The sequence below is a fragment of the Ochotona curzoniae genome, unplaced genomic scaffold (genome assembly GCF_017591425.1).
Source record: "Ochotona curzoniae isolate NIBS_2020 unplaced genomic scaffold, NIBS_Ocur_1.0 contig_523, whole genome shotgun sequence".
Taxonomy (NCBI): Eukaryota; Metazoa; Chordata; class Mammalia; order Lagomorpha; family Ochotonidae; genus Ochotona; species Ochotona curzoniae.
Genome location: NW_024466459.1, coordinates 1252310 through 1272404, shown reverse-complemented (window position 1 = coordinate 1272404; position 20095 = coordinate 1252310). Strand labels below are relative to the sequence as shown.

General features: G+C 52.0%; 1 protein-coding gene across 3 annotated transcripts; it reads left to right on the top strand.

Annotated features, from left to right (window-relative positions):
* The first annotated feature begins 11322 nt into the window (after window positions 1–11322).
* SMARCD2 (SWI/SNF related, matrix associated, actin dependent regulator of chromatin, subfamily d, member 2) lies at window positions 11323–20084 on the top strand. 3 transcript variants are annotated; one of them, XM_040989481.1, is made up of 14 exons: window positions 11323–11683; window positions 11795–11843; window positions 15767–15951; window positions 16113–16155; window positions 16280–16402; window positions 17016–17171; window positions 17532–17627; window positions 17757–17858; window positions 17981–18142; window positions 18253–18350; window positions 18538–18673; window positions 18801–18923; window positions 19037–19138; window positions 19214–20084. In XM_040989481.1, the coding sequence occupies exons 1-14, from the start codon at window positions 11628–11630 to the stop codon at window positions 19265–19267; spliced, it is 1485 nt and encodes a 494-aa protein (XP_040845415.1). In that variant the 5' UTR covers window positions 11323–11627; the 3' UTR covers window positions 19268–20084. The 3 variants fall into 3 exon arrangements, with proteins under 3 accessions (XP_040845415.1, XP_040845414.1, XP_040845413.1); XM_040989480.1 differs by having other exon boundaries at window positions 11323–11843; XM_040989479.1 differs by lacking the exons at window positions 11323–11683; window positions 11795–11843 and having other exon boundaries at window positions 14092–15951.
* The last annotated feature ends 11 nt before the right edge of the window (window positions 20085–20095 follow it).

The window sequence follows — 20095 nt, the reverse complement described above, 5'->3', positions numbered from 1 at the left end:
CCATGGCTGAACGCCTCCCGGTACCCCAAGCAAACTTGGGCTGGGTTAGATCTTAAGCATTAACTTCTCTGTTCACCATTTATCTGATCCATGTGTTTTGCTTGCCCCATTTCACAATCCCTTACTTATTATCTCCTCTTTGAACTCACTCTGTGCCAAACAAGATTTCTGAAAACTGAATATATTAAAGTATAGTACACTTTGCTGAATTAGTATACTTACGTAATCATCATCACTATCCTAGGAATCCCTTGAATACAAAAAAAGCTATAATTAATTTATCTTGTATTCCAGCACCTAGCACAGTGCCCAGGACATTATGGATATGACATATATGAGTAACTACTTTATTAATTTCATATTTGTATTTTCATACATTGAATTATATGCAAGTCTACCTTTTAAAAAAAAGATTTTATTTAGTTTCATTGGAAAGGCAAAATTACAGAGAGAAAGATCTTCCATCTGCTTGTTCATTCCTAAAGTGGCCACAGTGGTGCCTGTATGAGATCCTGATGTTTCTGCGACAAGGCTTTAGCCATGGGGCCATTGTGCTGGGCCCCAAATCTACCTTCTGTGCTAGGATGGAAGTGTTTCTTCTCGGTCTTTTCAAAATATAATCACAGCCTAATAGGCCTGGACAAATTTAAACTCCCCAGTATAACTCTCTCGGAAAACTAGAAGCTTAATCCATCGATGACAACATTTTTCAAACCTTTTCTGGGAGTAATTTAGAACTGGATTTTAAGCAATAAAGTAAAACTTTTTATTAAACTAATCTGTAATTTTTTGGGCAAAAATGGCATTACTTAGGCACCTTTTTTTTTTTTTGCCAAACTTAGCTCTATGGGACTTTCATTTCTTTTCAAGAAAAGCCTGTGGGCCCGGCGCGGTGGCGCAAGTGGTTAAGGCCCTCACCTTGCACGCCCGGGATCCCATATGGGCGCCGGTTCTATCCCGGTGGCCCCGCTTCCCTTCCAGCTCCCTGCCCGTGGCCCAGGAAGGCAGTCGAGGACGGCCCAAAGCTTTGGGACCCTGCACCCGCGTGGGAGACCCTGAAGAGGCTCCTGGCTTCGGATCGGCATAGCATCGGCCGTTGCGCTCACTTGGGGAGTGAATCATCGGATGGAAGATCTTCCTCTCTGTCTCTCCTCTCTGTATATCCTCCTTTCCAATAAAAAAAATCTTAAAAAAAAAAAAAGAGAGAAAAAAAAGAAAAGCCTGTTATTAAAAATATGCTAAATATGGGCCCAGTACAGTAACCTAGTGGCTGGAGTCCTCACTTTGCACATGCCAGGATCCCATGTCGGCATCAGTTCTAATCCCAGCTACCCCACTTCCCATCCAGCTCCCCGCCTGTGGCCAGGGAAAGCAGTCAAGGATGGTCCATGGCCTTGGGACCCTGCACCCACATGAGAAACCTGGAGGAAGCTCCTGGCTCCTACTTTCAGATCAGCTCTGTTCCAGCCATTGTGGTCACACGGAGTGTAGATCAACAGATGGAAGATCTTCCTCTCTGCCTCTCCTCCTCTCTGTATATCTGCCTTTCCAATATATTTAATAAATCTTAAAAAAAAAAAAAAAGATATGCTGAATCAAGATGGTAGAATACGGTAAGGACATGTTTAAACAGATGGAGAATCATTAGCCAGTATGAAGTAGAGAGGGCACAGTCCAGGAAATAGAAGAGGACAGAATGAGAGCAGAGGGGCACCTGGAGACTGACAGACACAGGAAAGCAGTGGACACAACGGTGTGGTGCCGCAGTGACTGATATCTCAGTGGCATTCAACAAGCAGCGATCTGAACTGCACTGGCTGCCAGAGCTCCACCATCAACAAGACAGAAAGGGGGGAGTTCACGGGAACCCAGGAGGTGAGCCCAGACAAAGAACTGCCCATCCTGCTGGTCTGTTTGATTTCACCGGGAGCAGAGACAGAACAGCGGTTCCCAGACGGGCAGTGCGGGAACAGGGTGGATTTCACAGCTCAGTCTGCCCCCTAGAGCTGAATCAAGTGCCATTTTGCGCAGGAAGATAAAGCAATGAGACAGGACTGAGCATGCACTGAGCTGGGAGTGAACTCATTTCTGGTTCAGTGAACTGCAACAACATTGCATCCTACAGATTCCACCCCAAGATAGATCCGGGTAGCCCTCATACCTCACAACCAGCAGATCAAGAACTCTAGTAGTGGCACATTAGGCACCATTTTGTACAGTGTGGCAAAAGTTTTAATACTGTAGGACAACACCCATATGGAAGACCCGAAAGAAGCTCCTGGCTCCTGGCTTCGGACCAGCTGAGCTCCAGCCATTACAACTGCTTAGGAAGTGAACCACTGGATGGAAGAGCTTTCTCTCTGTCTCTCCTCTCTGTAAACTTCCTTCAGGACTCGGGAGAGGAGCTTTCCTTGGTCCTTACTTAGTTCCAATTTTGGATCCCCACCCTCTCTTGAAATGACCATCAGGGTCGCTCCGGAGCCCCGCCACCAAAAATTAGATCAGATAGACAGAGACCAATAAGGAACGCTTAGAACAGACAGGAAACAGTCAGCTTGGACTCACATATACCTTACTAGGTAGGACACAAAGATTAGTTACTCCTCACTAGGATATTGAAGATTTCTCTGTACACCCCTCCTAAAACTGTTCTGAGCCTCAAGTGTTAACCTATGCCTTGTTAGAGTTACAAGCCTACTTGGACTATCCTAAAATTCGCCAAGTTCGGTAAAAAAAAAAATCACATTTCAATACTATAAGCTGTTAAATATAAAAATGAAAACAGACACGAGACAACTGAATAGTACCCTATAACCATTTTAAGGTGTATAGCGGCCTGTTGTATATAAACTAAAATTGAAATGTCAATGAAGTAGTCACAGGACGTGGTTAAGAACTTGCATTTTGTAACATTTTGGTCACTCGATACCATGTCAATTAACTCCATGATGTTGTAAATTGTTGTTGATGTTATGTTGTGGCCTTTCATTGGAGGGGATGATATTCTGCCAGCTCTACTTTCAAACCAGGGATGCCCCGCCGCCCATGAAACTGTTGACTTTATCTGGACAACAAGATGCTGGACTCCATGCATGGTACATGCTCGCAATGAAGGAATCATGACTGGAGATGAATTGTAATACTGTAACAATGTGGAGGAATCCAATATGGGGGAGGGCATGGGGAAGGGTTGGGGAAACTGTGTCACAAAAGGAAAGAAAAAGAAAAAAACAAAAAACCTGAGGATACTAATCTTGCAGAAGTGGACGATAGACTAAAAATCCAAGGCCTGTGAAACTCTCCAGTGGTGAGATTTTGCCTTTTTAAATGCTACTCATATTCTACTCCAGCATTCTTCCTGGCTTCAGTTAATTTATGAAGACACACTAATTTAAGTAAGTTTGTAGTTTCTGCTTTTGGCTCCTGCTAAAAGTTAAACTCATGAAGTTTTGTATCAACTTTGTTCTTTAAACTAAGTGGGCATTATGTGATTGATGAAACACATACTTGATCATTAGGGTTTCTAAGTAGGTCGAAGCTTGCACAAGCCTTAGCATGACCTTTCAGTATTAATCATGTCATGAAATCTTCCCAGAACAAAATGCCTCCTGAGCTTTCTACTCAATTGAATTCCCATCTGTTTCTAAAATATAATAACAATGTTTCTTGAGATAATTCAGTTTTGCTCATCCTATCAAGAATATGGAATTAATAGCAAGATGTAGGTTGAGAAGTAAAACTTTATACAGTTCAAAGAGCTAATTGACAGATGTTCTTAAACACATGCAACATGGGCCTTTCCACTAGGTGTTGGTAAGAATTGGGGACAATTTATATTTTATCATTTTAGTTTTTAACCAGCCTTTGCATACCCAATATTACATTGGAGTTAACACTTGTGGAAAGGACAATGCTCTTTCCAAATTTTGCAATAACCTGTACTACTGGGACTGTCCGTGTAAGACCGGCCGCCACATATAAACCCTGTGCTACAGAAAACATTAAATTGTTACCAGGCATGTTTAAAAAAAAAAAATCAGCCTTCCCAAGAAAAATAAATTTTTAAAAAAATTGATGTCCAAATTGAGATGCACTCTGTCAATACACACTTTATCTCAAACACTTAGTGTGAAAAGTAATGTGAAAAATATACTTTTTAAAAAAGACATCCGTTTTGACTTATATAATCTGTAGACTATACCTCACAAACGTTTAAACTCAGAACATGGAAATCTGGAGCTGCCACTGTGGTGCCAGCTACTCCACTTCTGACCCAGCTTCTTTCCATATGCCTAGGAAGGCAGCGGAGGATGGCCTAAGGGCTTGGAACCTCCACCCACCTGGGCGACCTGGACGGACCTGGACGGAGTTCCTGGCTCCAGACTGCATCGCAGCCATCTGGAAAGGGAGCATCTGGTTGTCAGCCAATGCTTGGGCGCGTGCTCGTGTGTGTGTGTGTGTGTGTGTGTGTGTGTGAGAGAGAGAGAGAGAGAGAGAGAGAGAGAGAGAGAGAGAGAGAGAGAGAGAGATGGCAGGAGGAGGAAGGTGCTAAGGGGGGCGGCTAACAGCGGATTGCTGCGCGGTCCAGCAGGCCCCGGACCCCGCGTCCAAAGTGAAGATTCTCACCTTCGTTTCTACCCAGGAGTCACATCCCACCCTCTGCCCAGAATTCACTTCCTCCTCCCCAAACGTGCTTCTCCCCCATCCCATTCACCTGGCCTGTGAGGCCCATGGCAGCCAACACTTTTCAGCCCTGCATCCACACACCCCGCATCCACACACCCCGCATCGTGGAGGCTTTTGCATGTTGCCCAAACTCAGCTGCTGACTCCGGAGGGTCCTGGGCACCCAACTCTCCCCAGGACTGCAAGCTCCAGGAGCACAGTGCACGGAATGCCATGGAGGGCATCCGGCGCACCCAGGAGGGGCCTTGTGGGCAATCAGCACTGATGAGGGAGGCAATAGATGAGTTCAGATAAACATGAGGAACCCTAGGCACGTGTTAACACTGCTGGGAGAAAAGCAGCTAATAGCTGGTAGGCATCCTGGGCCTGGCTAATTTCCTCATCCTTGGATTGGCAAGATTGACAGCATTTTCAAACTATCAAGACCACTTGAGCAGAACCATCAGACCCTGCTCCACACCGTAGACCCTGGGTCGATAGCAGGTGGTCCGTCCCCATCCCTGAGTACTTGGGGCAGTTGGAAGGCTGGGTGTGGCTTCTCCCCTTATCTCTCCCCTCCCCCCAGATACAGGAAGAAGACAAAATTTGGGAACAAAGGTCTCACCCCCTTTCCCCTAACCCCTGATCCTTCCCACCCTGATCAACTACGTAAGCATCATCAAAAATTAAAATTTTGCTTAATCTAACGGGGACGCCGGGGTGGGGGCGGGAGGGAAGAAAAACTCCAACGGGCGCTCCTCGTATTGTCCGGCCCACTAAGCGGTGAAGACATTCGGCTTCCCCTGAGCCAGGACGGCGCAGACCTGACAGGAAAGCCTGAGGAGAAACTTCGGCCTCACCGGGCAGTGGCCATTCGGACGCCGCTCTCCTTCGCAGGGCTGCCCCTCGCTGCCCCGGCCACCGCTCCTCCAGCTGATCCTTCGCCTCGCCAGCTTCGCTCTCTGGCGTCCACCACACATTGGACCTCGCAGACCGTTAGGTGGGCACTGTCAGATGGCGGGCCAGAGGATGTCCTAACCTGCCTAGAAACGCCTGACGTACGCGCAAGCTCTTAGTCGGATTGGCTGAGACAAGTTGGGGGGGCTCAAAAATCTAAACCAGCAGGGGTGGGACTGCCGGGAAGAAGAGGCCGGGGGAGCCTGTATCCTACTCGACAGAAAGCACCAACTTGACTGGAGGTTATCACTATTATGTAAAACTAAGCGTATGTAAAGGGAAACCGTGCTGTAGCAGAAAATAGTGGTTCTATTAAAGAAGAAAGAGGCTGTCCTCCCCGCTTGCCCGGTTGTGTGGTGCTGCCCGAACACGTGACACATCCGTTTGCAGGGATCTGCACGTGCCAGCCACTTTCCCGCCTTGTCGGTGGGCGTTGTGTGGAGTTAGGCCTCCATCGGTTACTTTTTCAGAAATCTCCCAGAACCACTTGCTTAGTGTGGTTAGAAAAGGTTTCGTTTGTAGTTAGACAGGCTTAGAAAAGGTTTTGTTTTTCATTTTGGGGTGGAAGGGAGGACGGGGACTTGGTCAATATTTTTTTCCACAGGCAGCGTTTGGCACACACAATCCTGGCATTGTAGGCACTGACTTAAGCCACTGGACCGCAGTGCCAGCCCTCCATGCAAGTCAGACGCTTGGGCTCTCGCCTCCCCATCATGTTTCCCGCTGGGCATGCCTGCACGCCTGCTTGACTTCCCAGAGTTAGGGCAAAGCCAGATGAGAATGAGCAAACAAACCTCCCACTGTTGCATCTTCTCAGTGATCCGTTTCCTCAACTTTCCTGTCAAACGTCTTGTGACATCTTCTTTTCAAAAGATTTCCCCATTTTGACTTTACAGGCAGAGTTACAGAGAGAGAAGAAGAGTCTGAGACAGAGGTTTTTCATTCTGTGGTTTATTCCCCTGATAACCAAAACAGCCAGGACTAGGCTAGACATGGGTGCAGGGGCCCGAGCCCTTGGGCCATCCTCTGCTGCTTTTCTGGGCCATTAGCAGTGAGCTGGATTGGAAATGGAGCAGCCACGATCTGAACCAGTGCCCATAGAGAATGCCAGTACTGCAGGAGAAGGCTTAACCTTGTATGCCATGGTGCAGGCTCCTCCGATGTCTCTTGAGGGTCATTCCTCAAAATTTTGCTCTGAGTTCAAATTGGGTTATTCATGTCAGCATTCTGTTCTTGTTGTGTTTGGTTTAGCTTGTTATTGGCCAGACCATGAGCCCTGGGGTGAGTTCCTTGGTGCAATAAAATGTGGGTATTTGATGGCTCCCTGCTGATGGCCTGGGAAAAGCAGCAGAAGATGGCCCAAGAACTTGGGCTCCTGCATGGGAATGGAAGACCCAGATGAAGCTCCTAGATTCACTTCAGCCTCGTCTAGCCCTGGCTGTTGCAGTCATATGGACAATGAACCAACAGCTTGAAGATCTCTCTCTCTCTCTCTCTCTAACTCTGACTTCAAAGAGATCTTTTCTCTGAAGAATGGAGGATTTGAGAGATTTTTCTGAGTAGGACAATTGTGTGCACACACTATACCACTTAACAGAACTACCCTCAAGCGAAACACTGATGTCATTATTGCTCTGGCGGGGCCAAGAAAGGCTCCATATGTGCACAAGGAACAAACACCAGGAACCACGTTGTTGGAGAAACAGAGCCTTAATTCTCACCAGGCAGCTCAGCAGTGGGATCTGAGGTAGGAACCAAGTCATTCCCCATGTGCAGAAAGGGGCTTAGGGATTTCCGGGATTGGGGTCAAGAGGGACGTGACTGGACCAAACTGGGTGATGGAATTTCATATGTAGAGGCAAACAAGGCTATGGCAAGACCCTTGAGGGTGCTCAGTTAGCAGAACCAGCTTCTCCCTGTGTCGTAAGTTGGAGGATGGCTACTGATGTACCGTCAAGTGGGATGCCCTTTGGGTATCATGATGAACCAAAAGTAAGTCTCGGATCAGTCTGGTGGGTCTACTCAGGCACCAGGAGCCGTTTTGTTCATGTCTAGTTCTGTGACCAAGAGTGTGCCCTGGAACACAGGCAGAGCATCTGAACTCTGGAACTTGTTTTCCAGAAAATGTTCTAGCAGAAAGCTCAACCTGCAACACTGCACTCAAAGGTGGCGGGGTGTGGGTGGGGGAGGTGCAGACCACCACAAAGAGGCGACAAAGAGCAAGGAATCAGTCTGAATGAGATGTTTGTGACTTACACTGAACTTTCCTCAGGATAATGCTACACTCCCTGCCTGGGGGAGGAGCTTGTCATGGACTGAACATACAGGCCATAGGACACCAGGCAGGTGCAGTGAGGGGCTGGTGACCTCAGCTGTGTTCTTGCTTACAGTCAAGAACTTCTCTATTGTCTGTTATGGCTTCACCATTAACCCCGTCTGTGGGTAAGAGAATAGGTTTACAGATTCCTCATTACTCTAAATGGGGGGTGGCAGGCAGGGGAGTTATTAATGTTGTTGGCAATTTTGCTTTCCAGTTCCTTAAAAAAAAAAAAAGCAAACTTACTTATTTTTATTAGAAAGGAAGATTTACAGAAAGGAGAGAAGGAGGGAGAAATCTACTGGTTCACTCCCTGAATAACTGCAGTGGCTGGAGGTAGGCAGGTCTGAAGCCAGGAGCTTCTTCCACGTCTCCCACGTGGGTGTCCCTGTCATTTTTGGTGCTTTCCCAGGCACATTAATAGGGAGCTGTCAGAAAGTGGAGCAGCTAGAACTCAAACCAGTATCCATATGAAGTGTTGGTGCTGTAAGTGGAGACTTAAGCTACTGCATCATGGTGCTGGCCCTGGCTTTTTTTTTTAATTATTTTATTAACATTTTATTTGAAAGGTAAAGAGCAAGAGGCTACAATTTTCCATCTACTGGTTCACTCCCTCAGATGCCTGCCATAGCCAGGGCTGGGCCAGGCCAAAGCCAAAAAGCAGAATTCGGTTCCTGTCTCTCAAGTGGGTGACATGGATCCAAGTACTTGAGTCATCCCCTGCTCTGCCCACTCTCCACTCCAGGAGACAAAATAGCAGGAGTTGGAATCTAGAGCAAAACTTGGACTCAGATCCTATCGTTTTGATACTAGGTGTAAATGCATTGCCAGTGCATCTTAACCGTTGTGCCAAATACTAACCCTGAAGACTCTCAGCCTTGTGACTTCAGCCTTCTAATTGCTTTCGTTTTGTTTCTCCACCCCTGTCTCCAGAGGTGATGACAGTGATTGTATTTGTCCAGAGAAGATATCACTACCACCCCCTGCTGGCGGATACAACTGTTCATCATCTCTATCCCTACTTTAGAAGGGGAGAACAGACAAAATAGAGAAACCAGGTTTGTGGGAGACATGCTCTCAATTCATCTCAACCTCCAGTGGGCAAATTGAGGAGAACTGGTGTTGTGACACAGCGGTTAAGGCACCACTTGGGATACTTGCATCTCATGTCAAAGTGCCTTGGTTTGCATCCCGACTCCACTTTGAACCCAGCTTCCTGCTCCTGCACACCCTGGGAGGCAGCAATATGGTTCAGTTCCTGGGATCCCTGCCACCGACGTGGGAGATCCAGATGGAATTCCTGACTCTTGACTTTGGCTTTCTAAAGTCTTGGCTGTTGTTGGAGTTGGACAGTGAACCAGCAGGTGGAAGAGATCTCTGTCTCTCTTCGTCAATTTCAAACAAATAAAAATTTAAACACATGTATATTAAAAAAGGACAAAGTGGGGAAGTCTTCTGATACAAGCCCTCCAAAATAGATACATTTTACATCCCTTCATAAAATTTCCAGTAATTTTAAGAACACTTCAGAAAGTTTGCAGAATAATGAAATTAAATAACTTCATTTCAGTACCAAATGCTTTTAATCCATGCATGCTTTTGTCATAACACATTTGTCTATGAATTTTCAGAAGACCCTTTGTGCTAGTGTAGGAGCTGGTTTTTAATGACATGGAAATATTCTGGGAAGTTTTAATTAATGAGGCTTTATTTTATTTTCATGGAAATGTTTTCATGAATGTTTAATTTATCGAATGGTGTGTCATAAAATTTACAGGCTTTAAGAAGTTGAAAGGGTCATAAAAATGTGGATGGAAAATTCACATTACCTTTTTTTTTTTTAAAGATTTATTTGTTTTTTTTGGAAAGGAAGATTTACAGAAAAATGAGAAAAAGATCTTCCATCCACTGGTTTACTTCCCAAATGGCTTAACTGGTTTGAAGCAAGGAGCTTCTTTCAGGTCTTCCATGTGGATACAGGGTCTCAAGGACTTGAGCCTTCTTCCACTGATTTCTTAGGCCATAAGCAGGCAGCTGGATTGGAAGTGGAGCAACCAGGACATGAACCAGTGTCCATATAGGATCCCAGCACTTGAAGGAAAGGACTAACCAATTAAGTCATGACACCGGCCAAAAATCTTGTTTTCTTTCTTTGTTTTTAAGATTTTAAAATTTTTATTGGAAAGGCAGATTTACAGAGAAGAGATAAAATGAGAGATTCTCCATAGCTAGTTCACTCCCCATGTGGCCACAACAGCTGGGGCTGAGCTGATCCAAAGCCAGGAGCCAGGAGCTTCCTCCAAATCTCCCACACGGGTGCAGGGTCCCAAGGCTTTAGGCCATCCTGTACTTTTCTAGGTCATAAACAGGAGCTGGATGGAAGTAGAGCAGCCAGGACACGACCAGTGCCCACATGGGATCCTGGCATGTGCAAGGCGAGGACTTAGCCACTGAGCCATTACACTGGGCCTGAAACTTGTTTTTTAAACAATGGAGTGAGCTACAGGTGACTGCTCTCTACAAAGTAAATTTTATTTGTTTTAGTTGACAGAGCATATGCTAACATTCCCATGCCTAAATGCCTGCAATGGCCAGAACTGGGGCAATCAAAGCTCGACCCGGAACTCAGTTCATTGTCTTTCCCATGGAGGACAGGCTTCCGGCTAGTTGTTCCCCACACCATCACCACTGAGGATGCACATGAGCAGGAAGTTGGAAACCAAACCCAGACTAGAACCTTAGAAATACAACATGGCATGAGAGTCCCAAATGGTATGTTAACCGCCTGCCCAACACCTGCCCTTGATTTCACTGTTTTTCTTTAAAATTCACTCCCCAATGGCCTCCACGGCCAAAACTGAGCGAATCGGAAGTCAGGAAGCAGGAGCTTTCCCCTGGCCTCCCAGGCGGGTGCAGCATCCCAAGGATTTGGACCGTCCTGTCCTCTACTGCCTCCCCAGGCCACAACCAGGGAGCTCGAAGTGGAGCAGCTGGGTACCGAACCGGTGCGCCTAAGGGATGCCGGCGTCGCAAATGGAGGATTAGCCCCGGCTTTACTGAGTCACCATCTGCGTTACTGAGAGCCCCGGGTGCATTCTGTGTCATTTGCTATGCTGGTCCTTGGGAAGAACCCGCAGCAGGCCGTGTAGACCAGCAACTAACCCAATATAGACGCCGAAGGAGCCTATCTGACCTTCGACTCCTGACCCTGCGTTTCCCTCGGCACTTCCGCCCTCACTTGGGTTCCCGCCTCGGCGAAGGGCGGGCCCTGGGGCTGCGGCAAGTGCCCAGCGGCCGGCGGTTAGGGGGCGGTGCCTGCCCGGGGTGGGTCTCGCGAGGGCGGGATTGGCGGAGGCACTCTCGCACTAGCCTGCCGGGTAGGGGCGGAGTCTAGTGCCGGGCCGGGCCGAGAGTAAGGATCCGCGGTCCTCCCTCCGAGGCCGGGGGCGGCAGGCGGGCCCGCGAGTCGATCCCGGATCCGGAATCTCCCGGGCAGGAGCGGAATCGGGGTCGGGCCCTGGCCCCATAGCCGGCCTCGCGAACTTGGGTTAGGAAATCCCGGAACCCGGATCCGCAGACCCCGGAACCCGGAATTAAGAGCGGAAAAGTCCCGGATCGCGGAGCCCTAGAGCGCCGAGTCCGGGGCCGGGAGCCCCGATCGCAACCCCCGCGCGGGACGGGACGCAGCGATGTCGGGCCGTGGCGCGGGCGGGTTCCCGCTGCCCCCGCTGAGCCCTGGCGGCGGGGCCGTGGCAGCGGCCCTGGGGGCGCCACCACCCCAAGGGGCACCCGGCATGCTGCCGGGACCGGCGCTCAGGGGACCGGGCCCGGCTGGAGGCGTGGGGGGCCCCGGGGCCGCCGCCTTCCGCCCTATGGGCCCTGCGGGTCCCGTGGCGCCGTACCAGGTGAGGAGGACCGGGCGCGCGACGCCGCGAGGGCGCCCCGGGCAGACGGCGTTGGGAGGGCTTCGGGTGGGGTTGAGCCTCCTGGGCCGAGAGCACGGGACTCGGCGGAGGACCGAGCCGGGGGCAGGGCCAGGCCGGGGGCGCTCCGGCCGCAGCTCGGTTATGGCGGAGGCGGCGCGGGGAGAGCTGGGCGAGGGGGTACCCTGCGGCGGTGGCTTGAAGCATCGAGACGGCTGCCTTGGCACGGACGCTCTGAGGAACTGAGAGATGGAGTTGCGGTCGCGTGGAGCGGGCAACCTAGTGTCCAGGGTCCTGGCACGTGATGAGCAAGTTTTGGTCCAGGCTGCCACTAAGGCAACGACCAGGGTTACTCTGCAGTCGCCTTGCTGCTGTTCCAAGTCCGCCCTGTTTTTTTGTTTTGGTTTTTCTCTCGCTGGGAGCTGGCAGGGTCGTAGCTTGTCTGAGATGGCTCCCAGCTGCTGCTAATGAGGCAGGCGGCCTGGCTTCCCACGGCCCAGAAAGGCTGAGGTTGGGACTAGGGGGTTCTGGCCTTTGCACGGGGTGCAGATTCTACTCCCAGTGGTCAGGGTCAGGTGACCGGGCCTGAGGGAGGAACCGCTCCCAGGAAGAGCCGACTCTGGGCAGCGTCGGGCCCGGGTTTGCTCTCTGGCATCTGGAGGGGCAGAGCTGTGGCACCGTGCTGGGCTGGGGCTGCAGGAGCTGGCCTCTCCACCTCCTGCGCTGACTCCTTGGGGATTCTGCTCCACCTGGAAGTCCACAGAGAGGCGGAGCCGGGCTGGGTCTGGCAATGGAGGTGGGAGAGCTCAACCCAGCCCTGCTAGCGGGGTTAGGATTTCCTAGTCCCGGATTCTGCAAAGACCATACTCCAGCCACAGCGCCCTGCGTTTGCTTCTTGGCAGTCTCCCTAAGTCCAGCACCTTGCCAGGACCCCAAGTGTTTGGAGACAGTTTCCTCTGCTCCCTGAAAGAAAAACAAAGGGGGAGCACTCGGGGTCCCTGGTAGGCAGCTGGGCTCTTCCATTCCCCAGGGGAAATTCGCATTAGTGATTCCAGGACTTGGACCTGCTTGCTCAGACCTGGCCTGGGAACCCTTGGATCCATGGCCTTGGAGGGACCTGGAACAGACAGACGCCTCTCCCGTTTCCTTGCATGCAGCCCAGAGGAAGTGTGGCCCTGGGAAAGCCCCCCAAGAGGATGGACTCTCCAGTGTTTTGTGGGACGCGGCCTTGGCCTTGTGGCAAGGCAACGCTGGCCGGCTGGCCCTCCCTGGGCTCTCAGGCATGGGGGAGCAAAAGATAGCCCCAAGTTGGGCCTTTCCATCTCACCTCCAGCTCCACTGGGCTGAATGTGTAACAGCCTGCTTGGCATCTCTGCAAGTCCCCTTGGGTGACTGCCCGGAAAGGGGCTTGAGATCTGGGGAACAGAGGGTCCCTGGGTGCCAGCAGGAGCTCGAAGCACCAGGATACAGATGGGGAGGCCCCCGAAAGAAGGCAAATGCTGACCTTCCTCCAGAGTAAGACTCCAGTTGTGGATCACTGCTGTCAGCTGGGTTTGTTCTGGAGTTCTCTCCATGGGTAGAGGAGCAGTCTGTCCTCCAGCTGGTGCCCTCAGGCCAGCCACCTGAGGTTTGGGAGGAGATTGAGCACCTGAGTCCCAGGGGGCTTCACCTCTCACCTCAGCAGGGGCCCAGCCTGAGCCCTGTACTCCCCCTCCCTGTGGTGGTGGACAGGCTGATGTGGCAGAAGGGTGATTAGGTCACTGCCCATTGTAGGGGCACAGGGGGCTGAGCCAGGCCTGCCTCGCCCTTTCCAGTGTGGAGGGAGGCTACGAGTTTAGGGGCTGCTTGTGTTTAATTTTGCTTTTGTTGTTATTACTATTTTTATTTGAAAGGAGAGAGAGAGACAGAGAGAACCTCCATCTGCTGGTTCACTCTCCAAGTGTTTGCAACGGCCAGAGCTGAGCTAATCTGAACCTGGGAACTAGGAGCTTCCTCCTGGTCTCCCACGTGGGTGTAGGGTCCCAAGGCTTTGGGCCGTCCTCTGCTGCTTTCCCAGGCCTAATAGGGAGCTGGATGGGAAGTGGAGCAGCTGGGTCACGAACCAGCACCCTTATGGGTTGCAGGCACCAGAGATAATTAGCCTGCTGCATTATCGTGCTGACCCCATTTTTGGCCTTTTAAAAACCTTCTTTTTCCTTTCTTTGAGTTGTGCTTTTGCAGGGGGTGGAGTTGGAGCACCTGCTTCCTAAGGTGATAGTGGTGGAGTGGGTTTGGTGAATGCCCTGGTGCATTTGTGGGGACCGCAGGGCCCTAGCTTGCCTCTGCAGTTGCTCCTTGCCCCTCTTCTCCAGCACTGGGAAAGTTGGAGACTGGCCATGGAGCAGCCAGGCGCAGAGCTGTAGCCACAGTGAGGGTTTTTTTTTTCCCTTCCTCCCCCTATAATCCCTGGCAATGACTCTTTAAAGCAGACATTGCTGTCTTTTGTCTTTACTTTCCACAGTCCTGACAAATCCCTTCCTGATGGGAGAGACTTAGGGCCCCCGAGACACCTCCCCCCACCCCCCAACAGCCTCCCTCCTACTGTACTCCTTGTCCGCCACAGCTCTGGGTTGTGTTTTGCTGCATCTGGTCAAGTATCTGACCCTGCACGTTGGGAATGTGCTGGAAAGAGGGGTGGGGTCAGCATCTCCTCTGCCCACTTTGAGGGGGGCGTGGGGGGAGGGTCCTGGACTCCCTGAGAGTCTCCAGCCAGCCTGGCTGGGTTGGCTGGTTGTGCTCGTTGCATAATCTGGGCCCTGGGGCCAGCCCTGTGAAGTTGCCAGGGACAGTGTGTGCAAGGCTGAGCTGCTAAACAGGCCTTGCCAGCAGCTGCTGCGAAGAAGAGGGCTTGCGAAGAAGAGGGTTGGGGGCAGAGGTATTCCCTGAGGGGCGCCACAAAAACAGCAGGGAGCTGGGCCTTAGGTGGAAAGCCTTCTGCAGGCATCCCCTGTCTCCTAGCTTCCTGCTGCTGCTCCAACCCCTGCATCCAGGACAATCCTACCCATCCTCTAGCTTGGGCTTACTAGGGTTAAGTTGAACTCTAGCCAGTCCTGGCTGCCAGGTAGTGCCTAGAGCACAAAATGCCAGCTGCTCTCACTCCCACAGGCCTCCCTAGGGCCAAAGATTCCCTTTTGGGGTCTCCTGGCACAGTGCTCTGGGCGTGATGGTAGGGAAGCAAGAGAGGAGTCCAGTTCTGGGCTGTGGGTAAGGCCATATGGTGACCAGATGGTCTGTGAGCTATGTCTGCCAGAGGCTCCCCCCCCCAGCTGGGCCATGTCCAGCCCATCCTGTTGCAGGTGACTCCCTGGGGTGCTGCTGGCTGACAGGCTTACCAGCTCACCGGCTGCTTCTCTCTCTTAAGTGGGCATCAGGGCTCTGCCTTGTCAACCTGCTTATACCTGCTGTGACTGTACCCCCAAGCTGCTGGTGGTGCTGTACTTGGCCCTTAAAATGGGTTCAGAGAAGGAAGGAAGTGCTTGGTGGGAGGCTGAGGGTCTACTGTGTGCCAGAGCTGGCTGGTTACAGCAAGTGGGCACAGCATGCCAGGGCTAGGAGGTGGCCCTGGAGAGCCCTCCTCCACCCCCCCCACCCCATCCCCAGGCCTCTGCCAGCAGGTTCCTCCCACCCCCAGCCTCCTGTCTGCTCATTTGCTGGCAGGACTACGAGGTGGGAGGAGCGGGCAGGTGTGGTTTACGCCCTGCACTCAAGCACCGGCTTCCCTGCTTCCCTTTGTTCCTGGCACTCCAGTGGGGCTGTGTGTGCTGATCGGGCCTAGGCTAGCTGGAGGGAGAATGGATGGCCTGAGCTACTGGCCACGCAGCAGTCCACCACTGACCTATACACTCCCACTGTCTCACTTCCCCCAGCGGCCGGGCATGTCACCCGGGAGCCGGATGCCCATGGCTGGCTTACAGGTGGGACCCCCAACTGGCTCCCCATTTGGCACAGCTGCTCCACTGCGTCCAGGCATGCCCCCCACCATGATGGATCCATTCCGAAAACGCCTGCTCGTGCCCCAGGCCCAGCCCCCAATGCCTGCCCAGCGCCGAGGGTAAGACCCACCATTTTTCTCAGCCTGTCTAGCCAGCTTGAGGGGTAACCAGGGCTTCCTTCTGTCCCAAGAGCTTGGATGATGGAGGAAGAATTCTTGAGGTGGGGGGGATCCTGGGAATGGGAAGCACTGCGCCCCTAACTGGGTTTCTGTCCTCCCAGGTTAAAGAGGAGGAAGATGGCAGATAAGGTTCTACCTCAGCGAGTGAGTGGGAGTGTCAGGGAGGGGAGAACAACTGCCCCAAGCCTGGGGGTGGGGGGTGGGCAGCAAGAGGAAGGCGCCAGAGCTGGGGTGGAAGTAGACCGGTTAATTTCTGCCCCTTTGCCAGATCCGGGAGCTCGTCCCAGAGTCTCAGGCATACATGGATCTCCTGGCTTTTGAGCGGAAGCTGGACCAGACCATCGCCCGGAAGCGCATGGAGATCCAGGAGGCCATCAAGAAGCCTCTGACGGTAGGTAGAGCTAGCCCCACTGCTTCGCGCCATTTCTGCCAGGGGCCACACCAGGGTCGGGGTCAGGCCAAGAACAGGTTTCTCAGGTGCAGGAACTCTGCGTGTTGGGACCAGCATGTTTTAAATGGATATAAAATAGAAAAATACCAGGAAGCACTTGGCATATTACGTCATCAAATTCAGAAATTTTCATATATGTGAATCCTGGGTCATGATTTAAAGTGTAAAGCTTATGCATCATGGTTGAAAGTTTGAAAGCCACTAGATTGGAGGTTAGGAAAGCTTAGTTCCTTTCTCCATTTTTCAATGAACCTCTTTTTAAATAATCTAGAACAGTCCTCTGCATGGTGAAGGCCTTGCAGGAGGCTGGATCTTTTGGGGACTGTGATGGATGTCTGGGTGTCATTTAAAGTAAGAGGTGTCTGATTGGCTTGCTAGTGCCATGATATGTCTGTCACACATATGTGTCTGTATATGTTGGCTCTGTGGCTGGGATTTACTACTTTTGCTGTGGCCCGCTGTGCTCAATGTTGAATGCATTTAGAAGGGAAGACTGGACAGCGTTGTTTTCTATCATGCTGGTCCACCTCTAACTGATTGCCTTTCTTTTTAGCAAAAGCGAAAGCTTCGCATCTACATTTCCAATACATTCAGTCCCAGCAAGGCAGAAGGCGATAGTGGGGGAACTGCAGGAACCCCTGGGGGAACCCCTGCAGGGGACAAGGTGGCTTCCTGGGAACTACGAGTAGAAGGAAAACTGCTGGATGATGTGAGTTTGGAAGGAAGGGAGGAGAGCTGGGCTGAGGGTGGGTTAAACCTGGTTATAGACACTTGGGGTCTCGGAGAAGCCTTGTCATAAAGGAGAGGGCACGGCTCTGGCATTGGGGGTTGGTTTGCGTGATTGTTACAGTAGCTTCCGCGTGGGCAGCAGTCCCTTGTTAGTGAGCAGGTGCTGTCTTGCTGCCTCCGCTGTGTTCTGCTGCCCACTCTGCCAGTCTGGCTGCCCCGCTGTGGGCCCTGAAGTCCTCAGTGCCCTGAGCTGCAGGATAGAACAGAGCTCCACAGGGCAGTTGGCCTAGTTTAGTCGGAGAACCAGCAACACCCTTCTTATACCCTCCTTCATGCCCAGCCTAGCAAACAGAAGAGGAAGTTTTCTTCATTCTTCAAGAGCCTTGTCATTGAGTTGGACAAGGAGCTGTATGGGCCTGACAACCACCTGGTGGAGGTGAGCATGAACCTAAAGTTGAGAGAGCAAGATGGCATGCCAGCTGGGTCGCCATGGCCTTGGTGCCATTACAGGTCTAGGTATTTATCTGTGACCACCCCTTGTGGGTATGCTTTGTTCCCCTCCCAGTGGCACCGTATGCCCACCACCCAGGAGACAGATGGCTTCCAGGTGAAGCGGCCCGGAGACCTCAATGTGAAGTGCACCCTCTTGCTCATGCTGGATCACCAGGTGACAGACGCCCGAATCAAAGCTGGGCCTTGGGGATGGGGGAGGGGAGGGAAGCAGGTGCCTCAGACCCACCTTGACCCTGTCTTGTTAAAGGCCTCCCCCTTACTCTGTTCCGTCTCTAGCCTCCACAGTACAAATTGGATCCCCGACTGGCGAGGCTGCTAGGCGTGCACACCCAGACAAGGGCTGCCATCATGCAGGCCCTGTGGCTTTACATCAAACACAACCAGCTGCAGGACGGGCACGAGCGCGAGTACATCAATTGCAACCGTTACTTCCGCCAGGTTAGCAAGATGCTGCCCTGTCTCCTGCTGCTGCCCTACAGTCCCACCAGTCTTAGAACTGAGTCCTGGCCAAGGCCCCGGGCATTACCAAACCTCGGTACTCTCTCCAGATCTTCAGTTGTGGCCGACTCCGTTTCTCTGAGATCCCCATGAAGCTGGCCGGGCTGCTGCAGCATCCAGATCCCATTGTCATCAACCACGTCATTAGGTAAAGGGAAGGTGGGGGTGGAGAGACTCCTCCAAGAGCAGTAATCTTACCCAGATCTGAAGCCACAGGGAAGGGACAGGTTTCTTGGGCCCCCAAGAGCGTCGATGGGATCCACTCTGGATCCCCCTGGCTGATCCAGGTGGGCAGATACAGCCCTGAACTTTCCTTCCTCCCTGTGCATCCACAGTGTGGATCCTAACGACCAGAAGAAGACAGCCTGTTATGACATCGATGTGGAGGTGGATGACCCACTCAAAGCCCAGATGAGCAACTTCCTGGCTTCCACCACCAATCAGCAGGAGATTGCCTCCCTGGATGTCAAGGTGGGCCTCTGGGAGCAGGCAGCTGTCAGGCCCCTCTGTGCTTACAGCACCTTGAACTTTGGGACTGTCCTATGGGAACAGAGCCCCAAAGGTGAGGGCCACATGACACGGGCATTCCTCTTCCCAGATCCACGAGACCATCGAGTCTATCAACCAGCTGAAGACCCAGAGGGATTTCATGCTCAGCTTCAGCACTGACCCCCAGGACTTCATCCAGGAGTGGCTGCGTTCCCAGCGCCGGGACCTCAAGGTGTAGTCCTGTTTTCTGAGGGGTAGCCCATGTGAAGCTTGGGATGACTCCCACCCCATGGGGCAGGCTGAGAGTGATGCCAACGCTGTGGCTTTCCTCCGGATTCCTTGCAGATCATCACCGATGTGATCGGCAATCCTGAGGAGGAGAGACGAGCTGCTTTCTACCACCAGCCCTGGGCCCAGGAGGCAGTGGGGCGGCACATCTTTGCCAAGGTGAGGCACTACCACACTGACCCTTCTTTGCTTGTGAACATCAGAGGCCTGAGCCATGGTCTCTTCTCTCTCCAGGTGCAGCAGCGGCGGCAGGAACTGGAACAGGTGCTGGGCATCCGCTTGACCTAACTGCTCAGGGACTGCATCCTTCTGCCCAGGCCTGGAGCTCAGAAGGGGACCAGCCAGCAGGTCCCAGCCGGGACTGCAGACGGGGTGAGGGGTGTCTGCTAGCACTCTACTCCCCAGCTTTAGTTTCATAAGCATAGTGGTAGGATTCCTTGTTGCTTGGTTTCCAAAGCCTTATTCCTTCCTTTCCATGTTGGCTTTAGCCGGGTTCATAGGTACCTCCCCTGCCCCTACAGGCAGGCCTCGTGGGACCACTGGAGGCTGTGCTTTGATGTAATTGAGACCTTTAGGAACCAAAGGCGCTGGGTTTGCATGTTTACAGGCCCCCACCCCAGGGTGAGCAAGAGCTGGCTCTGCGGAGGGAGCCAGGCGAGGAAGACGAGGCACAGCCCAGACTCTTCCTAACCTCCTGAAACCAAAGTTCTTGGCCATTCCTATAAGCCCAGCCTTGTTGCCGGTTTTTCTCCTTTTCTCTGGGTATTTGCACTATTTGGGAGCAGGATTTTCTATGTGGGAGCCACTTTTTTTGTACAGGGGTATGTTGGGGGTTTTCAGGGAGCCCTATTTGGTGCCTCCTCATTCTCTTTCTTCAATCTATGCAAGCGGCTCCAGCCGCCATCATCTCCTAGGACACCAGCGGGCTGGGGAGGTGACACCTCCTGGAGGGGGGAGGGCGGGTGTGCAAATGGTGAAGGGCAGGAGGTGTCTGGGGGGATCCCTGCTGTCCTTGGGGTACTTGGGAGGGTGGGTGGGTCCAGGGTTTGGCAAGTGCCACTTCTGGCAGGTTTGGAACTTCCCAAATAAATCCTTTTGTTTATTGGTGGTGCCCAG

Excerpts from the sequence above, each read along its gene's own strand:
- SMARCD2 (XM_040989479.1), top strand. The coding sequence starts at position 15,440 with ATGCCAGGGCTAGGAGGTGGCCCTGGAGAGCCCTCCTCCACCCCCCCC. Across the intron at positions 15,952-16,112 it reads ATGCCTGCCCAGCGCCGAGG|GTTAAAGAGGAGGAAGATGG; the intron begins GTAAGACCCACC and ends CTGTCCTCCCAG. Across the intron at positions 18,674-18,800 it reads TTGCCTCCCTGGATGTCAAG|ATCCACGAGACCATCGAGTC; the intron begins GTGGGCCTCTGG and ends TCCTCTTCCCAG.